Raw genomic sequence first — 23,487 nt, forward strand, 5'->3', positions numbered from 1 at the left:
ATTATATATATATAATATATATGTATATATATTACTGTATATTCCTCTGAATCCTTTTCATAAGCAGGTTCAGCTGAACAGGAGGTGTGCCGATATGGTGAGAAGAGTTAGGTGTTATTTATGAGGCCTGTCCCACGCGCTGTCCGCCCCGCGCTACCGAAACTGCCGGCCACCTCCCGCGCGGTACTGCCACTGCTTTTTTCCGGATGCGTTTGAAAAGTGTTGCGGATTCCTCGTTGAGAGAAGACGCTTTGGGATGAGCAGAATTTGTTAAGAAAATGGCAGTTGAAGGGCATTAGGTCAGGGCGGAGGTTGCAGAGGGAGGTGAAAGCAGGCCCTTTACCATTAATCCATACACCTCTTACTTTAGTACTCGTGTCACTCTCCCTACTCTTCCCCCTGTGTGAATTGGGAGCAACCCACTGAAGTCATTGCACACACGCCACGGTAAAACTCACGTGAAGGAGGAAGGCCCCCGGTGCCCTTTCAGTGCCGCTGAACTGAGAAATCCAAATTGTTGGTTCTTGCTTTGCAAGGGCGAGCGACCCTCCTGCAGAGCAGCTCCGCCAGCAGCGTGCCACGGTGCACCGACGCCTCGTGCAAAGGAACGCCACGGCCCCGAGCGCTTGCCACCGCCGGCTTGTGTCAGCATCGCCATTTTCAGACCCCGTTTGGAGTTTAACTTACCCAGACTGCAGGTATAGATCAACTAAAGTAGTGGTTCTTTGACTCAAAATAGGAGCTTTGGCTCCTGGCAAATGCAAGTTGGTCTCAAATGCATGAAACATTTCAGAAAAAACGCTGTAGCTGAACAGCTGAACCTGTTTGTGAAAAGGATTCAGGTATGACACAAGGGAAAGCTTTGATAAATATACAGTAGGTTATATAAGGTGACAAATTTTATTTATTGTAAAGGTAACTCTTGGGGTAGACAGACTGATCGATCAATTAAAAGTAGCTGATAGCAGTGATACGTAAAGCGGCTGCGCGGAATAAGGCAGAAATGATGGCAGAGGTTATAGTGGGACTGGAACGTGCAGGCTGTGATCGCAGCACCCGTCATTCGTTTGGGTTGAATTTTGTTTAAACTGCAAGGAAAGGAATATTAAGCCCCTGCCGTTAATAAGCCGTGTCAGTACAGGGCGTTCGGAACGGATCCGGTGGGAGGGTTCAGGTGGTTCGTGACGTCCCTTGGAAGGGGAATGATTCGCAAGGAGTGAATATTCCTCTCATTAATGGGGTCACGTCATTGGCAGCTAATGCGTTGTGAATTAATATGTTCATAAAACACGTCTAAGAAAAGTACACGTGGGGTTGGTATAATGCTATAGCGTAGCTGCAGAACTACAGCAACATGCAAGTTTTAACTTGTGTTCGGTTGCTACTTTAACTATTATTCCTTTCGAATTTAACTATTATTCCCTTCGAATAATTTTCCAAGTGATATTTGCATGTTATTTTTCTGCCCGGATTTAGTTCTCACAAACAAAGGTGTTGTCAAGAGGACAGTTTAGCGTAGGGAAATCAGCTACTTTCTACGTTTGAAATGTAAATATTTTGAAATAGTTAGGCAGCATTTGGTGGCTTCAAATTGGTCCCCACCTGAGAGACCAGAACGAAGCCTTGAGACTAAAGTTGAAGTAATCAGAGCAAGCTTTTTCAAATTACGGTAGCTTAATAGCAGAGTGGCGAAAGCATCGATATCCCTTCCAGCGCTGTCGTTCTGCAGGTGCCTGGTGCCATGGCGCTGGTTGCTGATATGCAACGTTTACAAGAAATTACTACAAATGAAACGGGTGATCTCCAGTTCTCTGTATTTTGCGATGTTCTGCCCTCTTGTGTGCTCAGGGTCGTCGCCACAGCACCTTAGAACGCGCGGTGCTTATAACAGTTGTCCTTGTAATTTGCCTGGAAGATCCACTCTTACTGTCTTCCAAAAGGAAAGCACGGAAATACTGAGCAGGTTTTAGTTAAACTAAGTTTTCCGTAAGTTTCAGATGATCGGTCGTGCGCAGATCTATGGAAACGCTGTAAGATCTATGGGAACGCTGTTCCCGGGGCAGGCGGGATTTTCTGCCGAACGCTGAACGTTGGGCTGAACCTCCGTGCTGCTTTAATCACGGCTATTGCAACTCGCGTCGCGTGGTTGTGCGTGTTCGCACGTACGCACCGATTCATTCAGAGTTAACGGAACTCGGAAATTACGGGATTAGAGATTATAGTGACGGCGGTCATGGCATCTACTGCGGTCCCTTTGAATGCGAGTATGCAATCGGTTGGCAGTCGGACCTCCAGAGAGCTGATCCCAGCTCGGGCAGGCTGCCAGGCATTCGTCCTCGGCAACACAGTGATCCGGTATCGCCGAGACGTCTCCTTAACAAAGTGATTTTGTTGCCTTTTATCTGTGCGAAGGACAAAATGTACCAGGATTCCTGCTTAATGATGGTGTCGGGTTTTTCAGTGCTTAAAAAAATCCGGCACCATAGACAACTTAAACAAAATACTCGGTCTATGTGTTTAAATTATAAAGCTCTATAGGTCTGTAACGTTTAGGTCTGTATTTAAAATTTCGTGACATAACAACATGATGTTACATCAGTTTGCTAATAAAAGTAAATTCGTAGCGATGATGCAATTAGTGCTGTACCATCTTTGGGATTTGAAATACTTTTATTACGGCTTTTTTTAATCCCAAAGTCTGATTTCTTTCAAATACGTAGCAGGGGTTTTCTGAACACAGTTTGCGAGGGGCTTTACTTGTTTTCCAGGATATTCCCAGTGCATCCGTGAGCATATTCCTGACCTTGCTCTCCAGCAGAACGCGCAGATGGGAAGGCTGTGTGACATACTGGGTAGGTTATGAGCTGCTGGCTGCCTGGTTCTTGATCGTTATTTGCCCGTAGTTGTGAGTAGTAAAGAAGGACCGAGGAGGACTTTCTTTGTGTATTAATGTTAAATATACAGACCGTATGCGCTCAGAAGTCGTTTATCTGCTGTGGCATTTGCTCTCGCCCACGTTATTCATACCAAGAGCCTGCTGATGCTTTCTGACTCCGGGGTAAGGTAGAGCAGCCTCGTCCTGTGGCATGCTGAGCCCCACAAACCATCAGAAGCGTTTAGTGTTCTACAAAATTAGGGAGCTCATTCAGGCTCATACGGAGAGAGAGACGTGCTAGAAAAGAGCAAGCCCTTATTTAAACCTTATTTTTTTCTTTAATAGGCAAACGAGGCAAAAGACATACGTTAAAAAGTTTCTCCTAGAATGACAGTCCTCTTGTAAGCAAAGCAGGGAAGATCATTATTTGTCGATGACCAGCTTCACTGGCTCCCTGGAATGACATACTTTACATGATTCATGTATATTTCAGTATCATTATTATTTTATAAATGCCATTTAGTAAGTTTGTTACAAAAATATATTAAATCCAGAAATTTACAGTTGCCTAAAATAATAATGTAATTGCCTTTATATATTATCTCAGCACTAATATTGTTTTTCCACAATACAGTTTTATTTTTTTCATTTTTTTAACATAGGGGTTTTTTTTGTCTCTCAGATGATAGAAACTTAAAGAGACAAAGTCAACACATTATACCGGCATTCTTTATCGCTTTAAAATCTGTGAACGTCAAAATTGGTTCTACTGTACAATGTAAAATAGAGCCACGAGTAAGGGACAAAAACTAAATTATTAACTAGATCAGGAGCTTTACCTGTGCCTGGCAGAGGCGCATGGATATTTACCGTACTGGTTTTCTTTTTCTTTAGAATACCGGCGGCTTTCCTTGCGAGCTGTGACCTGCTGTTAGCTCCTCTCCCTCCGGAGCCCCGGTGCCCGAGGCAGCCCTGTCCATCTCTACGGGGCAGCGCCGGGGGCAGCACCATGGGCTGCAGCGTTTTATTCAACAAATTGGCTTCAGCTTGTCCGTGTCTGGCGGCGCAGCCCGCTCAGCCTTCCGGCCCACGTTGGCGAGTAGCCTTCTTGTACCCGAGCTGCTAAATTTTCAGGCTCGTTTTGCAAGTCTGAGTAAATGCCTAAAAGCAATAGAGTATTGACTAACAGTTCTAAGGAACTGTTCTTTTAATTATTTTAAAAACTCGTATGGTAATGAACTGTATAAGATAAAGGCTCTGTCAGCGCTTCGGGTGCAGGGCTGACTGTCGGGGCTGTACTACTGAGATGCTCCAGTTGAGATTCCGGCCGCAGGTTTTCGCGTGGGTCGTTTGCCTGCAGCGGCGCGGCAGAACAAAGCCAACGAGTGGGATTTCTTATTCCTTTATAACGTGAGGCTCGGGGTTTCCTTGGCCCGATACCTGCTTTGCTTCTGATCCCTTCCTCTGCAATAGCAGTTGTCCCTGGCGCTTTCAGGGCTCTTGTTCCTCTGCCCAGTGCAGGCAATGAAAGACGTCCTCCTGATTTCAGCAGGACTTGGATCAAAATCTAGGAGCGCTTTTTGGCAGCATATTCCACTGACATTGCAAGGCCCATTAATTCATTAACTCATCTATTAACATTAAGATTTTAGAAGACCAGCATAGTTAAAATTTTCCAAAACAGCATATATTAAAGACTTGCGCTTTCCCACCTCTAAGCGTTTGTGTATCCGCTGTCTTTCAGCCCAAGTTGTCTTCCATGCAGAAAAACAGATTTTCACCCTGTGGTATTTAACTAGCTAATCTGCACACTCACATGCTCGGCAATAGTTATTAATGGTATCCTACCGTGAGCTTTTATGCGGACAGGACAAGAGCAGGAACGGTCCATGCGAAATCTAGGCAACATATGAAATTGCAATTTCATCAGCTTTCTAAACTTAATAGCTCAGTTTTATAATTTACTGAAGTTAATGGGATATATTTTTAAAGCAGCGCACAATTCCCATTGATGTTAATGTGAGTCGCGCATATAAATCCCCCTGCAACACTTTCAAAATTCTGCCCCCAATATGTTCTGCAGATTGAATTCTGAAAACTAGTTATTTCTTTGGGTTGCTGACCTGTCTTCAGAGAAATGCTGAAGCACAGAAAAAGCAGTGAAACCACTAAGATTTGGGAATTACAGATCTCATTTTTATTTCCAGTGCTCTTTTAGGGAAGCTGTTTGTTAGCAAACGACCAGGAATTATCAGATTGCTGTTCTGAATGAACACCTTTCTCCCAGTAATGAACATTGTGCCCCTTTGTTTTAGATGCCAACGTGGACGTCATCTACATCTGCCCCCTTCATCTGAGCGAGGAGCTACTGCAGTATTACAATAAACTCCTGGGTCTGCAGGCAGCTGTTAGATCTGGGAACCCTGAGGACATGGGTGACCTGCAGGACAGGTTCAAAATTCTCGCCCCTGAAGCTATAAACAGCTTCCCTGTGAGTTTGTCTTCTAATTACTACAGCTTGAGGGATGCAGTAAAATTAAATTGGAAATTTTATAACTTGTAACGCTCTGGTACACATCAGTGAAATATTATTGCAAGTTTAAGGGCTTTACTGATTAGACTACTAGTTAGAGCATTGGAAATAAATATCCCGGTTTAGCTTTATAGACTTAGTCGAGATAGCCCTGTATTGGCTATTTGCAGACCACTGTCCCTTCTTACTATATGCTTGGGACTGGGAACTTGACAGATTTATAGCTCTAAGCAAATCGTAGCAATAAACCATTCTTATTACTCAAACTTTATCTCTGGGTAGCCCAGCATTCAATCATTCACGTGTGTGTAGCGTTTCTTGCGATTAAACCCAATGCAGGGCTTCTTAAAGAACAGAGCTTAGAAGTACCTCGGTGAGGCAAAACAGAAACGTTAGTTCCAAAGCTGTCAAGTCAGTTTTAAATCCATGTGCTCAAAGGTGGTCTGAAGAGAGACCTTCATGAATGCACGCTGCGTACAGTGTTTCTGAAGATGCCGCGGTGCAGCGCCGATTCTTTACAGCGGAGAATAATTTCGTATTGTAAATATTAAGTCCGCAGTTGCCTTAGCTGAGACTTGATTTTTATGGAACTTTGTGGCACATCTATATCTCTAGGGTCTACGCTTGAAGCCCTGCTCCTGTTTTCGATGTATATTAATAACTCTCTTCTAGTTATTTTGTTGAACAAGTGTTTGGTATACCATAGACTGATTGAAACGGATGGCTTCGGAAGGTAAAGCAGCTTTTTGTATTTCCTAAATGTGCTGGTTTTCAAATGTCGTTCCATAGTAGCGTACTGTTCAACAAAACACTTGCGTGTATGTATGAATCCTTTCCTGTGAAATCGTCTGGAAACACCTACGCGAGAAAAGCGTTTGGCTCTTTTGCTGCATAGGGAGGAGCCCCGAGTCGGAGCTGCCCGATAGCTTTGCCATAGTTAAAGTGAATTCTGTCGATAGGAATGTGTTCGGTTTTCTCTGAAGTAGGAGAAAAGCATCAAGATGAAATCTGTGTGTTTAGGAGCTGGCTTTTCTTTAGCATTGTCCTTTTATCGGAATACTGGAAACCTGTGAGAATTACAGGGCTCACAGCTGCCTGTGCTGGGCCTTCACCTTGTGAAGTAAAACCACTGGGATGGTAAATCCTTGATAAACACCAGTGATATATTTTCCCTTTTTCAGTTGCACTTTGACAGTTGTAGCTGTTTTTTCTCTGGATACTGGGTTATTTTTCCAGTACTAACTACCAAATATTGGAAGCTTTGAGAAGCCTTCTACATAAAACATGCTAAAAATATCACCTAAAACACATCATATTACGGCTAAAAGATGTGCTGCTAAACATGGACGGGCTGTCCAGGAATGGAAAATGTCTTTCACGGATGATTACGGTCACGGTGATTTGGCTGAAGTAGTTTTAATGTAAAAGCAGGATGGGTTTGGGCACGCAGCTCTTGTGTATGGCCTTCGCTCTTCCAATTTCTGTTGAAATATTCCGAACAAAGGTTATTTTCCAGAAAGAAAAGAAGAGCAAACAGCTTTGCGAAAATTTATTACGCAGCTATGATTTACTGGGAAATGTTTCCGGGCTGTGACGCAGGGAGCTAACCCCGGTTACGAGGGCTACGCCGCTCTTCCGTGGGTGCGGGTCGCGCCGCTCGCCCGGTAGCGGGATGCCGAAAAGCGGAGTAGTGCCCAACGCCACCAGAAGGACCTGGCGGTCGCAGGGTTTAAGTGACACCGGGTGAAGGTATACCCTTGGCTGCTCGGCGTGGTGCACCTCTACGTGCAAAATCCTCAGCCTGCCTTGTTTTCATTAAGCATATGTTCTTTACCAGCCATTAGCTAATGGGGCCAAGAGACGTATCTTCTGTGTGGAGAAGGATCTGTGCCCATAACTGGTCCTAGTCGCCCACGGGCTTCCGTGACTGTGGATTTAGCTGTCATTTTGTCTGTGTGAGGGTTAGAGCTTTATAGGTTCCTGTTAGGCATCTTTCTTCTGGGTTATTTAATAAAAAGCTGCTGTTGTACCTAATGTATCTAAATTTCTTCCTAATATATGAAAGCGTGGCTTGAAGGCCACCTTAGCGGGCTCCTTTGAGCAATTCTAGAAGCACGAATCAGCCTTGGCCAGTTCCCTAGCTGTTTTGATGGAACTGGATGGAAGGAAAAATCTGTGGAAGAGACGCCCAGGCGCAGGCAGACCTGTGCTCCTTGGTGTCTGCAGAGGGGAGGCAGAGAGACGGTGAGCGAAGGGTGTCCGTGTGCCGTTGTCCGGGGGCGGTTGCCGGCTGTCGGAATGCCCTCTCGCGCAATGCGAAGCGCTCCTAACAAAGGGTTACGCGATCCCGATTCTCAGCTAGCAGCGCATCGAAAGGGCGTCGCGGTAGCTTTGCTCATCGCGGTGATGCCAAGGTCAGCTTCTCTGATCGGCAGGAGTTTAAACAGAAAAATCAACAGGCTTGAGAACCCAGAACCTTTTGGTTAACCTAATAACCACTGTGCTGTGCGGTGTCGTGCTGGAATTCTGAGGATCCCTCCGCTCTGCTTTTCCCTGCTTTCATTCGCACTACCGTATATCATGGCAGCTTATACCACTCTTGGAGCAGGAATGAACTAGATTTTACAGCCTGTTTCCTGCACTCCTTAATTAACTGTAAAATCCATTATTGAGAGAGACAAAGCAAATCTCGTCCCTACATCACCACTCGTGGCCCCAGGGAGCGAGTGACCGGGGCTGGAAATTGATCCTGTTCTCTCCGTGGCAGGACTCTGCCACCAGACCAAGGGAGCGGGCCATCGCCCTGCTTTTGTACCCGTGCTCAAGAGAAAGGAAACAAATTAATCCGAACGTTAAGAGTCTCGGATTTAAAACTGACGGAAGGAAAAAGACTCCAGGAAACTTGTTTGTTGTTCTTTTTGCCCCTATGCTTCTGTGACTCCCCTTTTTCCTACTAGAACTTTGAAGAGTATCTCATTTCTCTGACTTATATCCTCGCTCTCCTTGCAGTATGTCCGACTCCGTTACAGAGAGACTTGGGCACTTTTAGGAGCCGTGTGTTTGGTGTGAGAAAGCACTGAGGAACTGACAAAAGGGGATTCCTTTTGTCCCCTTCCAGGGGCTCCCCCATCTCCTTATCCACCATCGTCCCCATCCAAGGAGTGGAATCTCGATTTATACTTCACTCCCTGTGAAGCAGCATCCAGGACGTTGAAGGAAAATATTCTGGGTTCTGCAGTCCTGGAAATCCCCAGCAAACCCAGTCTTTAGGCTATCCTGAAAAGGAATACTTTCCTGACTAGGGCCTAGATTAGATGAGATCTCAATGTGCAGAAGATCTTCTTGTTGTGATTATGATTTGTTTACGGCCATCTCTTGCAGTGGATGTCCCCTGTGCTCTTTCTGCGTGACGTCCACCCCGTCTGTCTCACCCTCAGCGCGCCTCTGTCTGTACCTTGGGACAGAGAATTGGGCTATCTGCAGGCCACGCGCAGGAGGTGATGTAGAAAATATCTCTGAGGTTTCGCCTGCCGTGACTAATATTCTTAGGTTAAATTTAGAGGTTATAGCATCTGTCACAAACAGCGTGTTCAGCAAAAGATCTTCTTTTTGAGAAGAAATGAAAAATTCCTCCCCAAAAGTTGAAACCCTTGTACTTGAAACAACAACAAAAATACTACCCTCTCCTTGAGTCCTCTGCAGTTGCGTTTACAGTAGCTATCAGAACTACTCTGTAATGGAAATGTATAACCCCAGTAATTTAATGTGATAAGTGAAAGCTTTTGTAAATCAAAGTGTTTTATTCTCAGAGAATCGCTTAAAATACTGCTGAGTTGTATGCTGAAATACATTCCCTGCTATAGGGGTTTTTCTTCATTTTTGTATTGATTTTTAGGAGCTTTAGAGTTAAACCATGCCAGAAGTGTTGCTGAGATGAATCACTATTATCCAAAGGCCACCAGCCTCTCTGCCGACTGACAGAAGGATAATTCCGCATGGATCAAATAAATACAGATGTGTAGTAATTAGTTCTATTCCCAGCGAGCCCATTTCCAACACACTAAAGATGTGCACGATTATGGAGCTTCACCCCAACAGCTTTTATCAATTTAAACTGCTAAGCTACAGGATAGGTCATAACCCAGCCTGCTATTAATAATGTATTTATTGTGTGCAACATTATAAATTAGGTTCATGGAATAGAAAAGAACACCTTTTAACAAGAATAATGTTATCTTTATACAGAAGCATCACATGTGCCTTGCCACTCAGCTGAAGTACAGTCCCAAGACAATCAAAAGAATAAAAATCCTTATCCAGAGCAGAGATGCCTACATTATTGGAGGGGTTCCCCACAAAGATGATTTAGCCGTGGCTGACATGCTAAACGTGCCTATATTAGGCTCGCTGCCAGAAGTGGCTCATCTCTATAGCACCAAGTCTGGAAGTAAACGCATTTTTGCCAGTGCTTGCGTGCCAACCCCTCCCGGAGAACCGGACATCTACAGCAAGGACCAGGTGAGCGGGACGTGGTCTGGGATGTGTCGGTGCGCGGATGCCTGTTCTGACTCGATAGGATGCAAACTTTGTACCACTGCAACGCCCGTATTGATTAGCCCCCGACGGGGTTTGATTAAATCACGTATGAGGTTGGGTTCTCTGTTGGCTCTATCTGCCCAATTAAATGCAATTTGTGTCCTAGCAATACAAGCGTTCTGGCGTTCTTCGTGGTCTTTCTTGAGCATATATAAGGGCGTTTGGTCCAGTTATTTCAAGCCGTTTGTGTTGCTGCTCTGTGGATGAAGTCATGGCCTCAATGAGCTTAACAGGGGTTTTACCGGAGACTGAAAATAAAACGGGGATTTCTGGGAAAATGAAGTATGTGATGAAGGGAAAACTTCTTCCACTTAGGAAGTCAGCCTATTCAAACTGAGGTTCGCTGAGCGTATCTGCAACTGAAGTTTTACCTTGTGTCCAGCTTATCATTGCTAAATTCACCTATCTTGTTAGCATGACCAGTGAGAAAAGAAAAAGATAGTACTAAACTAAATTTACAAGGCCCAAGAGTTTTCTGTACCGTGTTCAGTTTACACGTTTATTTTGCATTCAGTGCCTCAGTAGTTAATTCTCTAAGCTGATCTTGCAATTTGCAGTGATATGTCTAAGTATGATCCATACTGATATTTTAACAATATTGTTATGGTGGTGCTACGTCCCATGCAGGAATATAATCAGTGCCATGGCTTGTAGGTATTCCTGCTTCTTAGAGAGGCTTTGCACGTTGCTTTGCTTTGTATTAATCGCCTTTAGCACTGAAGACGATCTAAGCTACACCAACACATTGCAACTTCTATAGTAGATGAAATAAATATATGATCAATGATCTGAAAAACAACTGTTTGATTTATTGTTAAATAATTTATGTGAATCTAATACTTTTGATTCATACTAGAGTGTTATGGAAGTTCTACTCCTGTTGTTTGCTTGTATGAAATATCGACGTTTTAGGTTAAATAATCAAAGCAAGGTGACGCTATGTTAAAGCACAATTCAATTTTCACTTAAAGATAGCACACAATTCTTCACGATTGGTACAGTCCTTACAATATTATTGATCCTTTTCATTACTGTAGGGGAGTCATCAAGAAAAACACATTTACACGGTTCTCAAAAGCCACAAATCGTAGCATCTGGAACACACGTGTAATTTTATTTTAGGTCAACGTTAAAAAAAAGAAACAAAAGTCTCGGAAATGACTTGCTATGTAAAAACGTAGAAGGCTCTAGCCACTGCAACAAGATCTGATAATACTTTTACCAGGTTCAAAGGCATTTGCAGTTTCTAAGAAGCTAATTGCATCCTGCACCAGCTGGGGAAAAGGCATTTTAAAGCCATTTAAATCTGTGTACATACACAAATAAATAATTAGCATTTTTATAAAGCCTGCCTGGTAACTCCTTCGTACATTTATAACCATATAATGTACTCTCCAGTAGGAAAATTTCACAGCTGTTTGGGCTGGTGTTAGAATCTGGCACAATCGTTTCTCAGATTTTGCAAATAGCGTAGTCTGTCCCATGTTGTTCCCTGTCACAAACATTTGTGGAGCGGTCCTGATGATCCCAGAGCTAAGATCCTGATCAGACAAAAAGGCCTGGACGGGCAAATTCCTCTCTGCAGAACACAGCTTCACCGGCCGCCAAAGGTGCTCAGTTGCTGTGTGGTAGTCTGCACGAGTGGACGCAAGTCCAGGATGAAGGCCACAGATTCTTCATCAAAAAACGTTCAAGGTTGCGTTTGCTACGTATCCAAGATAGCTGTAACAACACAAGCATCGCTAAGAAACCATATTTAGGAAATAAATTTCGAGTCCAAATATTTGAGACCTGGAATTCTGAGTGGAGGAACAATTTAATATTGTCGTGGTGCAAAACACCTTTGTGTCGTTGCTCCGCAGATGATCGGTGCTCTCAGCCAGCTCATCGTCGACAACATGGAAGTGCGGCGCTGGTTGTTCAAGGTGAACGATGAAGCTGGAGGGAACGGCACTGCCTATTGCGATGTTATTTTGCATTTGAAATGCTACGCCTGGGTGCAAAAGGAACGTCAGAGGCACGGCCCTGAGAGATGGAGTAAGAAGTGGGCGCGCGTAAGTAACGGAGGAGGAGGGCGTCTTGCTTTTTAATAGCCCGCCGGGGTGGTTCTGCACAGTAAATCTTTTCTCTGAGCTTTCATTTTAAGACTTTGGTAAGAGTTGGTATTGCAGAGTCCAGACTAGCTTCTACAAAGCAATAAGTAACAGTAATTCAAATAAAACGTTAAATATTCCAAAATATAAATGAATGCCTGGCATCCAACTGTGGAATAAGTTGGGTGTCTTAACACTTCATTCATATGCAGTAATGTGCAAATTTTACACACTGTTTTTCATCCAAAGTGAGGACGTGTATAAATGAAAGGATCTGGGTGGTAGACCCTTACATCTACGCAGAAACGTGGAATTATTGGAATGAAAGAGTTGGACTAATATTCTTGAACAATCCTAATCAACTTGAAACCACGTACAAACTGATTACTTTTTAATCTGGTTTTCTAAGGGTTATTTTTTTCTGTACGTTTTTCCTCACTAATAACTTTTAAACCTGTTAGCTATTTTCAGCTGTGTAAGACAGAACACTTGAGGTGTCGGAGATCATTAGACTCCCGCACATTTCGTTACGGTGGGTGTTTAGGTAAGGAGAGCTTAGAAATACTTCACCGAGGGAAACAGTATAGTACAAACTCATGCACTACTAGATTCCTACGAATCCACGTGATTGAGAGAGGCCGCAAGATGATACATTTCAACCGCAGAAAAATCCATATGAAACTAGACTTCATTAGTTCTGGCATTCGGAGAACTATTTGTAGTTTAAATATTCATTGGTATTTAAATGTGTTAATTTCAATAAGCATTTGATATTTCTGTATATTGTGCCAACTTCATTCCTAATGTAATGGTTTTAAAGCCAGAAGGAATGTATCCAGAAAGAATTGTTTAATTTACATAAACTACTCATTACAGCCCTCTTGATTTTTTTAATTCAATCAAAACTGTTTTGAAATTTTTGTTTGATTGAATTATATTGTGTATTAACATTTCAAATTGTGCTGATTACAGTTCTGTTGCATTTGACAACTACGAAATAATTCCACATTATAAAACAGAGCTTCTTATACAAAGCTGAAGGGCTGATTTCTCGGATCTGCTGAAGATCCCTCACTGCGCACGTCAAGCGGTAGAGGGTAGAGGACTGGAGAGCCGCCCCTGGAAGCGTCGCCCGGCCGCTGAGCTCTCCGGGCCATAAAGCTACCGACGTGCCCAGATCCTGCCCCGCCGTCTGGGGCAGCGAGGCAGAGGACACGATTCGCCAAGGCTAGCTCCTTGCTGGTATAAATTCCCCGTAGAAGTGGCATTACCTAGGGTTAGCGTTCCTGTTTCTGTGCCCTTTCAATTCTTCCATGGCTCAGTGACTCTGCGTAAAGGACACAGTGATAACTGGCTTGGGTTTCCCTTCTGTACTGCATTTACGCTGAGCTTTGACGCAACCAGGAATCAACCCGTTAGAAGCCCTTAAACACAAACGTTTGTTGGAAGCTGGAAAATACGTACAGAATAACGTAGTTGAGCTAATTTCCTAAAGTCAGCAGGAAAGCTTCCGTAAATCCGGACCAGCGTTAAAGCGGGCTTTGGCAAAGTGTGAAACTTGCTGCCCTTTTGAACATCTTGTTTGAATGTGTGTGTGCAAATTTTTCTGCCTTCTGAGTTTAGCTCTCTTTTGTAGAACGGGAGACCTTTTTTATATATAATGAATTGCAGTCTCCACTGAGTATTACCATTGAGAGCAGAGGATTAAAATCATCCTTTGTTAAGGAATACCATTGTAATGATACACATTTAAACATCAAAGCATTAGTTTATGAGCACAGGCATGCTTTAATGTCCTATTACAGTATGTAGACCTGTTTCTTTTGATAATGAAGACATTGTGTCATCGGCATAGGCTGCCACAGACAAAACGTATGCTGGCAGGTTATTAAAAAATTCAGCTTCTTGATGAAAGACTATCCTGCAGGCTAAGAGTACAGTGAAAAGACTCTCCATTCTGGTAGAATTATTAGAAATGAGAATATGACTGTAAGCACTAAATTATGGTAATACTTACAAATGGCATCATTTGCATAGCAGTTTAAGACGCGATACCCAGATTTTCCTCATTGGTATGTAGTAGGCAACAGATTAAAAATAATGTAGTTTGTGAGTTTGAACTGTGTAAAAATCTATTCCGTCTAAAAAGGAGACTGCTTTTAGATGCCTCATTTCAAACATAACATAGGGCCAACAAAAGGGCAGGACAGGATTATCGATGTATTTTACCTTGTTAACGTAATGCAGCATCCGAGTTATCTGAACAATTACTTTGCTACTGCATAAAGGGCAGAATTCACAAATGGTGCTGAATGTCTCTGTAAGGCCTTCATCCTACTGTGCACTGCCGAAGTCCGGCAGCATATAAAAAATGTCATCCCGAGGCCCGGATTCTAACGATAATCGGTATCAAGAGAACTGCAGCCTCCGCAAGTGCACATCTGGCAATCGTGAGGCCATTTGTGGAGACATTCTCCAGTGCGAAAAAGAATACCGGGATCTGGCCCCAGTTAGGTGCAAAAAACACCAGTAAGTACTGAGACACCGCAGCAGTTTGATTGTATCTGGCAATGGGAACGACTATTGCAGGGAGCAAATAAATTAGCAGATTTTTAGCTGTTTAATATATGCACGTAAGGCACATGTGCCGTGTGAAACGCTCTTATGCCGTTCTGTCATGATTTTCCAACCTATTTTCTGTACCAATTCAGGCTTCAGTTAGTCCGTGCATAGCGAAAAACGTGGTTCTGCTACTGCTAGAGTAAGTGAAAAAACAACAGGACAATTGCACGAGGGCCTGTCTGGAATATCTAGAGAAAGAAATCCATGATAGTTATTAACCTAGCGTATTCCAAAGTGCGTTAGGAAGCTGGGTACCTCGCTCCTGTTGAAAGTCAGCAGTTCAGTTTTTGGAAAATCTCACCTATGCTTGTATGGACCCTTGCTGGGAGACTGTGTAAATCCACGGACGAGAAAGCGATTAACCGTTGTCGGTGATGCAGTCTCTGGCTTAGAGGGATTCTGAGCTGCACGTTGTCGGAGGCTGGGAGAGTCCCTGAGGAATGGATGCGCTTGCTCTGCTTTCATACTTCCCTGGGCACCCACTTGTGACCGCTGTCAGAGACAAGATGCGGGGCTAACGTATAGACCTTCCTCAGCCACGCTTTCACGACCTGGAAGAAAGATGCCGAGATGCCCGCTCAGAATTCGGGCTGAAGTGGTCTGCCACGTACATGTCATGCCTTTTGTTTGTTTTTGAACAGACACCAGGCTGCCAAAGTCGGCGATGCCTCCTGGTCTCCGACTTCAAATCTTGGGCCTCAAACTGCCACCCCAAACCCTCGCAACGCGTGCGGTCCTCTTCCCTTGGAGAGGACGGAAAACATCGCCTTCTGTTAGCGTTGCCTTTTTTGCCCTTTTATCAGTCCCCCTTTTACCTAAAATAACACAGGAGTACGCAGAGATCCTGCCCTCTCGTCTAACTGTAGAACTCTAAATAGTATCTAAATCACTAGATTAAATTAATAGTCAAATTAATTTTAGAATTAACTTTTATTACACTGTAACTCTTAATTAACCACCAGGACCAGCAACATAATGTGAGTTTACCTATCAGCAATCCTAAAGATAACGAAGATCAGGCTGAAGACAAAAAAAGGGATAAATGTGGGGATAAAGAAGAGCTGAAAATACAAGACTAGAACAAGACACAGAAAACCAAGCAACAGCTATTCTCTCAATAAGCCATTATAACTGGCCATAGCTACACAACCATTTCAAAACTCTCCATTAGACATCCGTTGTAGAAGAAAAAAAGCCATTTAATGTGCTTGGGCAGCCTACTGTTTTAAATGTTAGAGTGTTTGAATGTTACTGCCTCCAGCGTGGCACAGTATTTTGTGACGGTTTCTTTTCCTTGTAGGCTGTATCTTGGTTAAGTCACTAAAATGTGTAAGAGGGAATCAAAATCTTTTCAAAAGGTGACAAATCTGGAAAATGCAGCTTTGGGTCTGAGTTGCATAAAGCAATATTCAGATGCTGGTGATTGCTGGATTTTTGCATTGATTGCGATTGGCAAATTACAGTTTCAGAGGCCGCGATAAAATGCTGCAAAATGCTGGCTGTTCCTTTAAATTTTTTTGGTCAGCTTTCAGAAGTCCTGTAATAAGTAATTGGATAACCTTTGTGATTATCTGAAAATCAGGAATAGCGGTGAGATTTTTTAACCGGGTGAGTGAATTGCATTCACTGTAAGAAACCTGAAGCTTACGCAGCACCTCTTGCTTCTTTACTGAAGTAAGGAGTTCAGAGTAAAGAACATGAACAGGTCAAAATAAAACCAACCATAATTCTGTCAAAGACGTCGTTTTAGAAACACGGCATCGCCGGCACCCTAGCCTTGCTGACTGTCTTGGAACCCGGTATAGCTTCCTAACACTGCTTTTTTCCTTTCTGCTGCCCATTTTCACCCCTCTGATCACCTCCTGTAACGCCACCAGCTTTGTTCTGGGGCAACGCTGCAAATATTACTGAAACCGGAGTAAACTGCAAGCAGCTGAATTGGTCTTAGCCTAACACCTAAAGTCTACCGAGGGGGTTCCTAAGCAAGTAGTCCTTGCTGCTGCTCTTACCGCACACATGCCGTTGCAGGTGTGGTATTTTTTTCAGCCTGAAGAGGGCCAGAAACATTGACAGATAGACAGAAGATGCATTTACAGCATTCTGACAGGCTTTTAAAATTTCTTCTAACTGGTATGATGTTTAATAGGAAAAGAGAAAGAACCCAACGAGTTAAGGAAGGACTTGATTCCTGAGAAAGCAAGGCAGTTGCAGGTTGTTTCCTAGTGTGGGCAGTGCTTTGTCAACAACATATCCTAAATAGTTTAAATATTCACCGTACCTGCAAACAGACTGTAGTGCTCTTACTCAGCCTATTAATATATCTGCATAGCTGCCATAGCAATGGTTCAGGTGATTCTTAAATCCCAAGTAAAATAAAGCGTGATAATTGTATCCCTTGGTTAAATTAAAGCCATGATATCCATTCCGAAGACGCGCAATAATCAGATATGCAAGCTGTTGGTTTGTATGTCCTATTGATTTAATATGCTTCTAATCAGTACATAAAGCTATAGGCCTGCAGTGTTAATTTTTCATATGCTTACAAAGTACCCTTTGATTTTCTGTCACGCGTTAATTACAGCGTTTTGCCATTAAATAGGAAGCTTTGTGTAAACTAATTACTAGGTAATCATTGTCTACCGCAAGCGTGCTGTTTGTACCTTTTATTTTATTCTAAAAATGCACAGATCTCGCAGTCTGGAACCACTATACCTTCCAGCCATTAGCTCTCACTAATTCATAGCATTATTGTGTTAAGATTGTAGGAGTTGTAATTGTTGTGGTATCAGTGCTGTTAATTACCGGAGTAAACAGTTGAAATGGTGCCAAGGTCTATTGTACAAGGCAGAGAAAAGGAGGTTTAAATGTTACTTCCACCATCTGGGGACTGGAGTAGAGGCAAATGCTAGAAAACAGCAGTGAGGCAATATCAGAACTTCAGCTCCAGGGTTTTAGGCCATATGGATCCAGAATATTTTGAATCAATTGAATTTAAGTGCCAGTTTGTAGCAATAACAGTGTGGAAGGAGAGGATAAAGCAAGAGCACTAAAGAAATCTGAAATCCGTTAATGTTATCGCAGCCAATAAAATGCCTGCTTGGATTATTTTAAAAATGTTTATTTTGCTAAAATCCAAAAAGTAACACATAGGCAACTCTAAGAACAGAAGAAGTTTAACTGTGTGTTGTTTGTGAAACGCAATGCAGGTTTTGTCTGACAATTCCTTTAGCGTTACAGCTCAGCAATTTCGATAAAATCCAGGGAAGCGACTGTGGATCATCTATATGATGTCTTTTTTCTTTTTGAAATCCCGTTTTTGGAATTCGTTAGAATCCTTTCTTCAGAGATACAAGCCGGAAAGGAGGGCAAGTGAACAAAAGCGAACAAAATTTTTAGAGACTGAAATAGAGAAAAATAAATTAATTAGGAAAATATTATTAATCTGAGGGCATCTGAATTGTTTGTGCATTTGCAGAGATCTCATTAAAATACAGAAAAGATGGACTCAAATATTACTTAGCTCATTTGGTAATGAGGATTAACGTCCCAATGTCCTGAACTTAAAAATGCTGCATTTGAAATAAGCATGCCATTTTTTTGAAAAGAGAGATTTTTGAAGATTATGACAATTATGTTATGTTTTCTTCGCTCTGAAGGTGGATGTGGGGAATCCGGAAAAATGAAGGCTGCAACCTCGCAAAAGGCGTGCTTTTATGCATAAAATAGCAATGCACACGGAGCATTTTTTTTGGAGTAAGAAAGCAAAGCTATTTAATCAAATTGTTCTAATCTCAAATCACCGCGCTACGCGTAAACACGCCGAATTACCTGACAAGCTCGTAGAGCTTTCAAGGTCCTCTTTCTGTCTGATTTTCGGTAGCACGGGCTGTAGTGATTTTGTATTTGATTTCCCCGCATAAATTGTTTTCTGCGAAAAGGGATCTCGCAGCATATTGCCGTTGCCAGTTTAGGAGCGTTCAGAGGCAACAGAAAGGATCTCTCTTGCTAAACAATCCTGGTTTGTTTATTTTTTATTGGTCTGGTAGCAGATGTTGAAGTAGTTCAGGGCACAATGTAAACAGGGGCTTTTCAAGGGGGGTATGGTAAGCAGCAAAGTACACAATGAAACAAGCAATTGGGAGGGTTGGGGGTTTTTTTTGACTTGGCCAGTGGGGTTTTTTGCCTTTTTTTTTTTTTAATGTGTATGTAGTTGAATTTAGAATTAAAAGAAGTGCTTGATCTTTATATAGTGAAATCCTCGGCGTGCAGAGTGACAGCATGAGCCAGAAGAGAAAACCATGGCCCCATGTGGTGTGAAAAAAGGAACAGCAGTTTAAGTGCTGGAAAGTTGAAAGAGAACTAACCTTCTTGTTCCTTGTAGTCAAGGAAAGTGGCTGTTTTGTGCTTTTGTATTGAAGCATAGCATATGTGCCTCCGTTTGACAAAAAGCCTCTCGAGTCAAAGCGACCCTAGTCCTGTGTGCTGATCCAAAGCGAAGGCCGCGGTAATGAGGGACGGGCTCTCGGGAAGCAGTGAGTAGATAATACTGCGTAAGTGGAGAATTCTGGGCGCCGTTTTCGACATTCTACTTAATGCAAGTCGCAGCCACGGTGAATCGCTTGCCATACAGCTGAAATGGGCCATTAGCTATCAGGGAAAATTGTCTTTGCTACTTTCAGCAGATGGAGCAAATATTTTACAAAGCAATTTTACATACGAAAAACATTTGTGTTTCTTGGTAATGATGGCTGTTTTACATGATGTTACCTTCTATCAGAACATACTTTTCCAGCTCGTGGAAGGCAAAATTGGCACTTTTTAATTTTAAAATTTGCAGTTAACAATTAAATGCCTTGGCTTTAAATCAGGTTGCAAACTTTAAGTAGATAGGGTAGTCAGCGTATCACTTCCAAAAATATTTCCATTTTTATAAACCTCTCAAATTGTTTTGTTCAGATTGTGGTTCTGGCCAGCACGTACCTGTCTGAATTAGAAAAAATATCAAATCCGTTTAGTTTGCAAAATAGGAAATAACGCAAGTTATTTGGCCGGTCAGACAGCAGCCACGGGACTCTTCCAATATCGCCGTGTTTGCTGGCGTGGCCGAGAACCTGAGAATAAGCTCGGCTGGACCAGTTCACGCCAAGGCAGCCGGAATAAGTTATCAGAGCTCCACTGATCGCAGTATAATATACCGTATACAGATATACTGTATAAACGGTCTGAATTGTCATAGTGCCGTTGAAGTGGCATAAATTGCCATAGCTTCATTGACTTCGGCAGAGATGTGGCAGTTTGTTTTGCTGAGGATCTGTCTGCTGATTTTATTCTTCTCTGGCCCAGTCAGCTTTACTTATTTGGAGTTACTTTCTTCACTCTATTTGCTTGCAAGGTCTAAATAATTTCCTTTCAATCTGAGTTTTAGCTAAAAAGCCCTAGGTCTTTCTCACGCATTCTGCTCTGCAGCCTCTTTCTGTCCCCAGGTCTTTCTTCCTATTTCTAAGTCTATTTCTTCTTTCTATTTATTTACTTATCTTCTCAACAGGCTTTTCTTTGCTGACTGATCTGTCCCGAGTAGATTTCCTACCAGTGCTTTCAACACGTGCCACGTTTCGTCCTAATTTTTTGTTGCATCTGCCATTCTAAGAAAGCCTTTCAAGATTCAGCTAGCAGAAGGGCGAGAAATTATTTTATATTTAGGGGGGAAAACGTGTATATTTTTTTTTTTCATGCTTACTCATTGTTATAAAAAGGTGCAAAACAGATTTGGATAGATTTAAAGATTTCTACGTGACGTAAACAGAATTTGGGCTGCTCCTTTTTTACTGGTACTCAAGAAACATCAGCTGAAAGACGTGAACGAATGCTCCCTGTTTCCATTGAGCCTACGATTCTGAATTGTTTTGGGCCACATCGAGAGATAAAACATTGGTAAGCTCTGCTGGAGATACCGTCCAATTTAAATGAAATTAGCCTACCGAGCACTGATCCTTTTAAAAGGTTTGACTTCATGAGTGAACGTTGGATCCGGGCTTGAATTTGCCTACTAAAACTCCCTATAATCAGGATTATTGCCTTTTTAGAGCTTACACCTGCAAAAAAACTTCAACTAGAATTCCAGGTGCTGATCCTTAAAAAGCAGTTGCCCGACTCCCTTCTGTGAACACCTTGATTATCTAGGGATTACTTGTTAAAAGCACTGTTACGTTGGGTTCGATCTCACAAGAACGTTTTTCAGGTTTTCTTGAATTAGTTCTTTCTTTAAAAGCCCCTGTCTTCTTTCTGGAAGGCGACTGGTTTTGACGCACGCGTCCTTCACGGTCAGCGAGTACTGAGGGTGCCTGGACCTGCAAGATGCTCCTGAGCCGGGCGCCGTGCAGCCCTAGCAGACGCTGGGAGTTCAGCCCGTGTTCCAGTCCCCTTCAAACGCTATTTGACCTTATTTAAGCAAGCAGCGCTGGGTCTGTGGAGGCAGTACCACAACAGCCCTGCCTGTCTGATGTCCGTCATACGGACAGAGAGTATAGCGTATGATGTTACCGTATGTATAGATGAGGTGAGTGGAGTCACTGCGTCTTACCAGCAGCCTCCATTTGTGAGCCAGGTACACTGCCAAGTTTGGAAGTTCTTGATTTTGCACCCGGTTTAGGGAGCTTGCTTTCACAGCCATGCGTGAGCCTCGAAAACAACTCTGTCTAAAAGTAGATACAGCTCTCCCCAGCGCTGTTCCGTGGAGCTGCACGGCTGCCCTCACGTCCCTCAGAATTGTTGCAATGGAAAATCGTGTCCCAGTTCACATGCCCATAGTTTAATTTTTACTTATACAAGCTTGGTCACAGCACTCTCAAATGCTTCTACACATCCAGCGGGGATTATTGGTTTTTTCCCCGGTAATTTATCAAAAGCTTTCAGGCAGCCATTGCATACCTCTTCTTTTGTTTGGTTGGTTTTGTATTTCTGTTTAAATTGCACAATACCCGAAGTCGTTAGATCTGAGGGACGAGACTCGGTGTGACGGAGGTATCGCTGAACGCACCAACAGCCGCAAACCGATTTGTAGGTCAGCAACTCCAGGACGTCCATCACGGCTCGGATCCTCTCCCCAAAGCTGCGTTTGTTTTCACCGTGCAACGAACCACCTGATCTCATGGCTTCTTGGCTTGGCGATATTTCAACGCAAATACAAACCAAGACGAGGCCAACTGATATTTGCTCACTGCGCTGTTGTTTTAGTCAGCTGAGCCATCAAAAACCTAAATTCCTCCTTACAGATTGTAAGGAAATGAGCAGTGTAAGACCTGAATCTGAGTAAATTCTGAACTTAGATCCCACGTTTTACGTCGTCCTTTCGTTTTACCATAAGGCTAAGGTCGTGCTGCTTAGTATATTGATATACTAAAACCATTTTTTAATGTTTTTGCCGAGATGTTTAAAGTCAGCAACATACTCTTCTCCTTCGTATGTGATAGGAGCCCACATAGCCCAGATCAGCATCATTATCTAAGCATCTCAATATTTTTAAAGGCATTTTTTTCTCAGTTCCCTGTGAGGTGGGGACAGCAATTGTCCCCCTTTCGTGGCTGGCCAGCTGAGGCACAGGCAGAAAGTCGCTTTCCCAAAGTCTCACAGGCAGACTGCATTCAGGACCAAAATATACCTAGGTCTCCTATACGCAAAGTTGATCCCCTAGTCATTGGCCCGTCCTCCTCATTCTGGCAGATAAATCACAGTAAGCTGATTTTGAATTTGTATTTTTGGTTACGTCACGTCATGTGCTTCACGACAAAGCCCATCTCTTCAAACTCACTGGTCTGGAAAAATAGATATATATATATTTTTTTTTTCCTATTCTTAGATGTTAGCCATAAGGTTTTATCGTGTTCCTCCAGAGCTCAAGATAACATGATTGTGGCTTAGGACATTGCCAAGATCAGAGGACAGTTGGTCATCTTCTGAAGCACGGGATGCTGGAGAGAGAGGATGTAAAAGAGAAGCAAAGAGACCCAGGGGAAGCAGGCGAATGCTTATGAAGCAGCAAGAAAAGGAGCCTGAAGCAATAGAGTCAGGGTCCTTGCACTTTATATGCTTGTGTACTTCTGGGACATTTTTGAACAGTAAAAGCAATGCAGTTAGCTTTGGTATTTAATGGGGTGGTTTTGCGTGTGTGCTAATATAGTAAAGAATTTGAAAGTAGGAAAAAGCTAGCTTATCTCCCATAGTACGACTAATGAAATTCTACCAAAGATAGCGGCACGAATACACTAGTGAATTTATGTTACAGATCGGAGAGTGTAAAAGGGTATCTCCCGCTTTCAAAACGCTGCTGGTTGATTATTCCTCCTTTTTTTTGTTTTTAATAACTAAAGGATGTTTGGGTTGATATAACAGCTTAAAGATAGAATCAGTAAAACTATTTCTGGCATATGTGACTATTTCAATAGGCTCAGTTTCAAAATATAAACAATGTAGAAGTTATTGACTGCTGGTATTGATCCCTAAGCAGTTACCAAGTGCTTAGCATTTTCAGTTGCCAGATCAAATTATTGATACAAATTATAACGACATAGAGGTTATACTGAAGGGGGGAGGGATTGTCGTTCAGAGAAGGACAGTTTTCAATAGGAGGGAAGAGTAGTAAGTAGAAAAATTAAAAAAAGGCTTCCTGACTGTGGGTAAACAGTAACCACATTTTTTTTTTTTTTTTTTTTTGCCTGTTGGAGGCCTGGTTTTTAATCACCCCACAAACAGTTTTCATTTCTGTAGTAAAA

General features: G+C 42.7%; 1 protein-coding gene across 1 annotated transcript in view; it reads left to right on the top strand.

Annotated features, from left to right (window-relative positions):
• IQCH (IQ motif containing H) overlaps window positions 1-23,487 on the top strand; it is a gene marked incomplete at both ends in the record, with an annotated part of 71,253 nt that overhangs the window by 24,504 nt on the left and 23,262 nt on the right. The window contains 4 exons of the mRNA XM_082322390.1: window positions 2,769-2,852; window positions 5,191-5,366; window positions 9,654-9,926; window positions 11,867-12,058. Coding sequence (XP_082178516.1) covers window positions 2,769-2,852; window positions 5,191-5,366; window positions 9,654-9,926; window positions 11,867-12,058 — 725 coding nt within the window. The remainder of the gene's footprint in view (window positions 1-2,768; window positions 2,853-5,190; window positions 5,367-9,653; window positions 9,927-11,866; window positions 12,059-23,487) is intronic.

This window comes from Platalea leucorodia, assembly GCF_965183815.1.
Source record: "Platalea leucorodia genome assembly, chromosome: 9".
NCBI classification, from domain to species: domain Eukaryota; kingdom Metazoa; phylum Chordata; class Aves; order Pelecaniformes; family Threskiornithidae; genus Platalea; species Platalea leucorodia.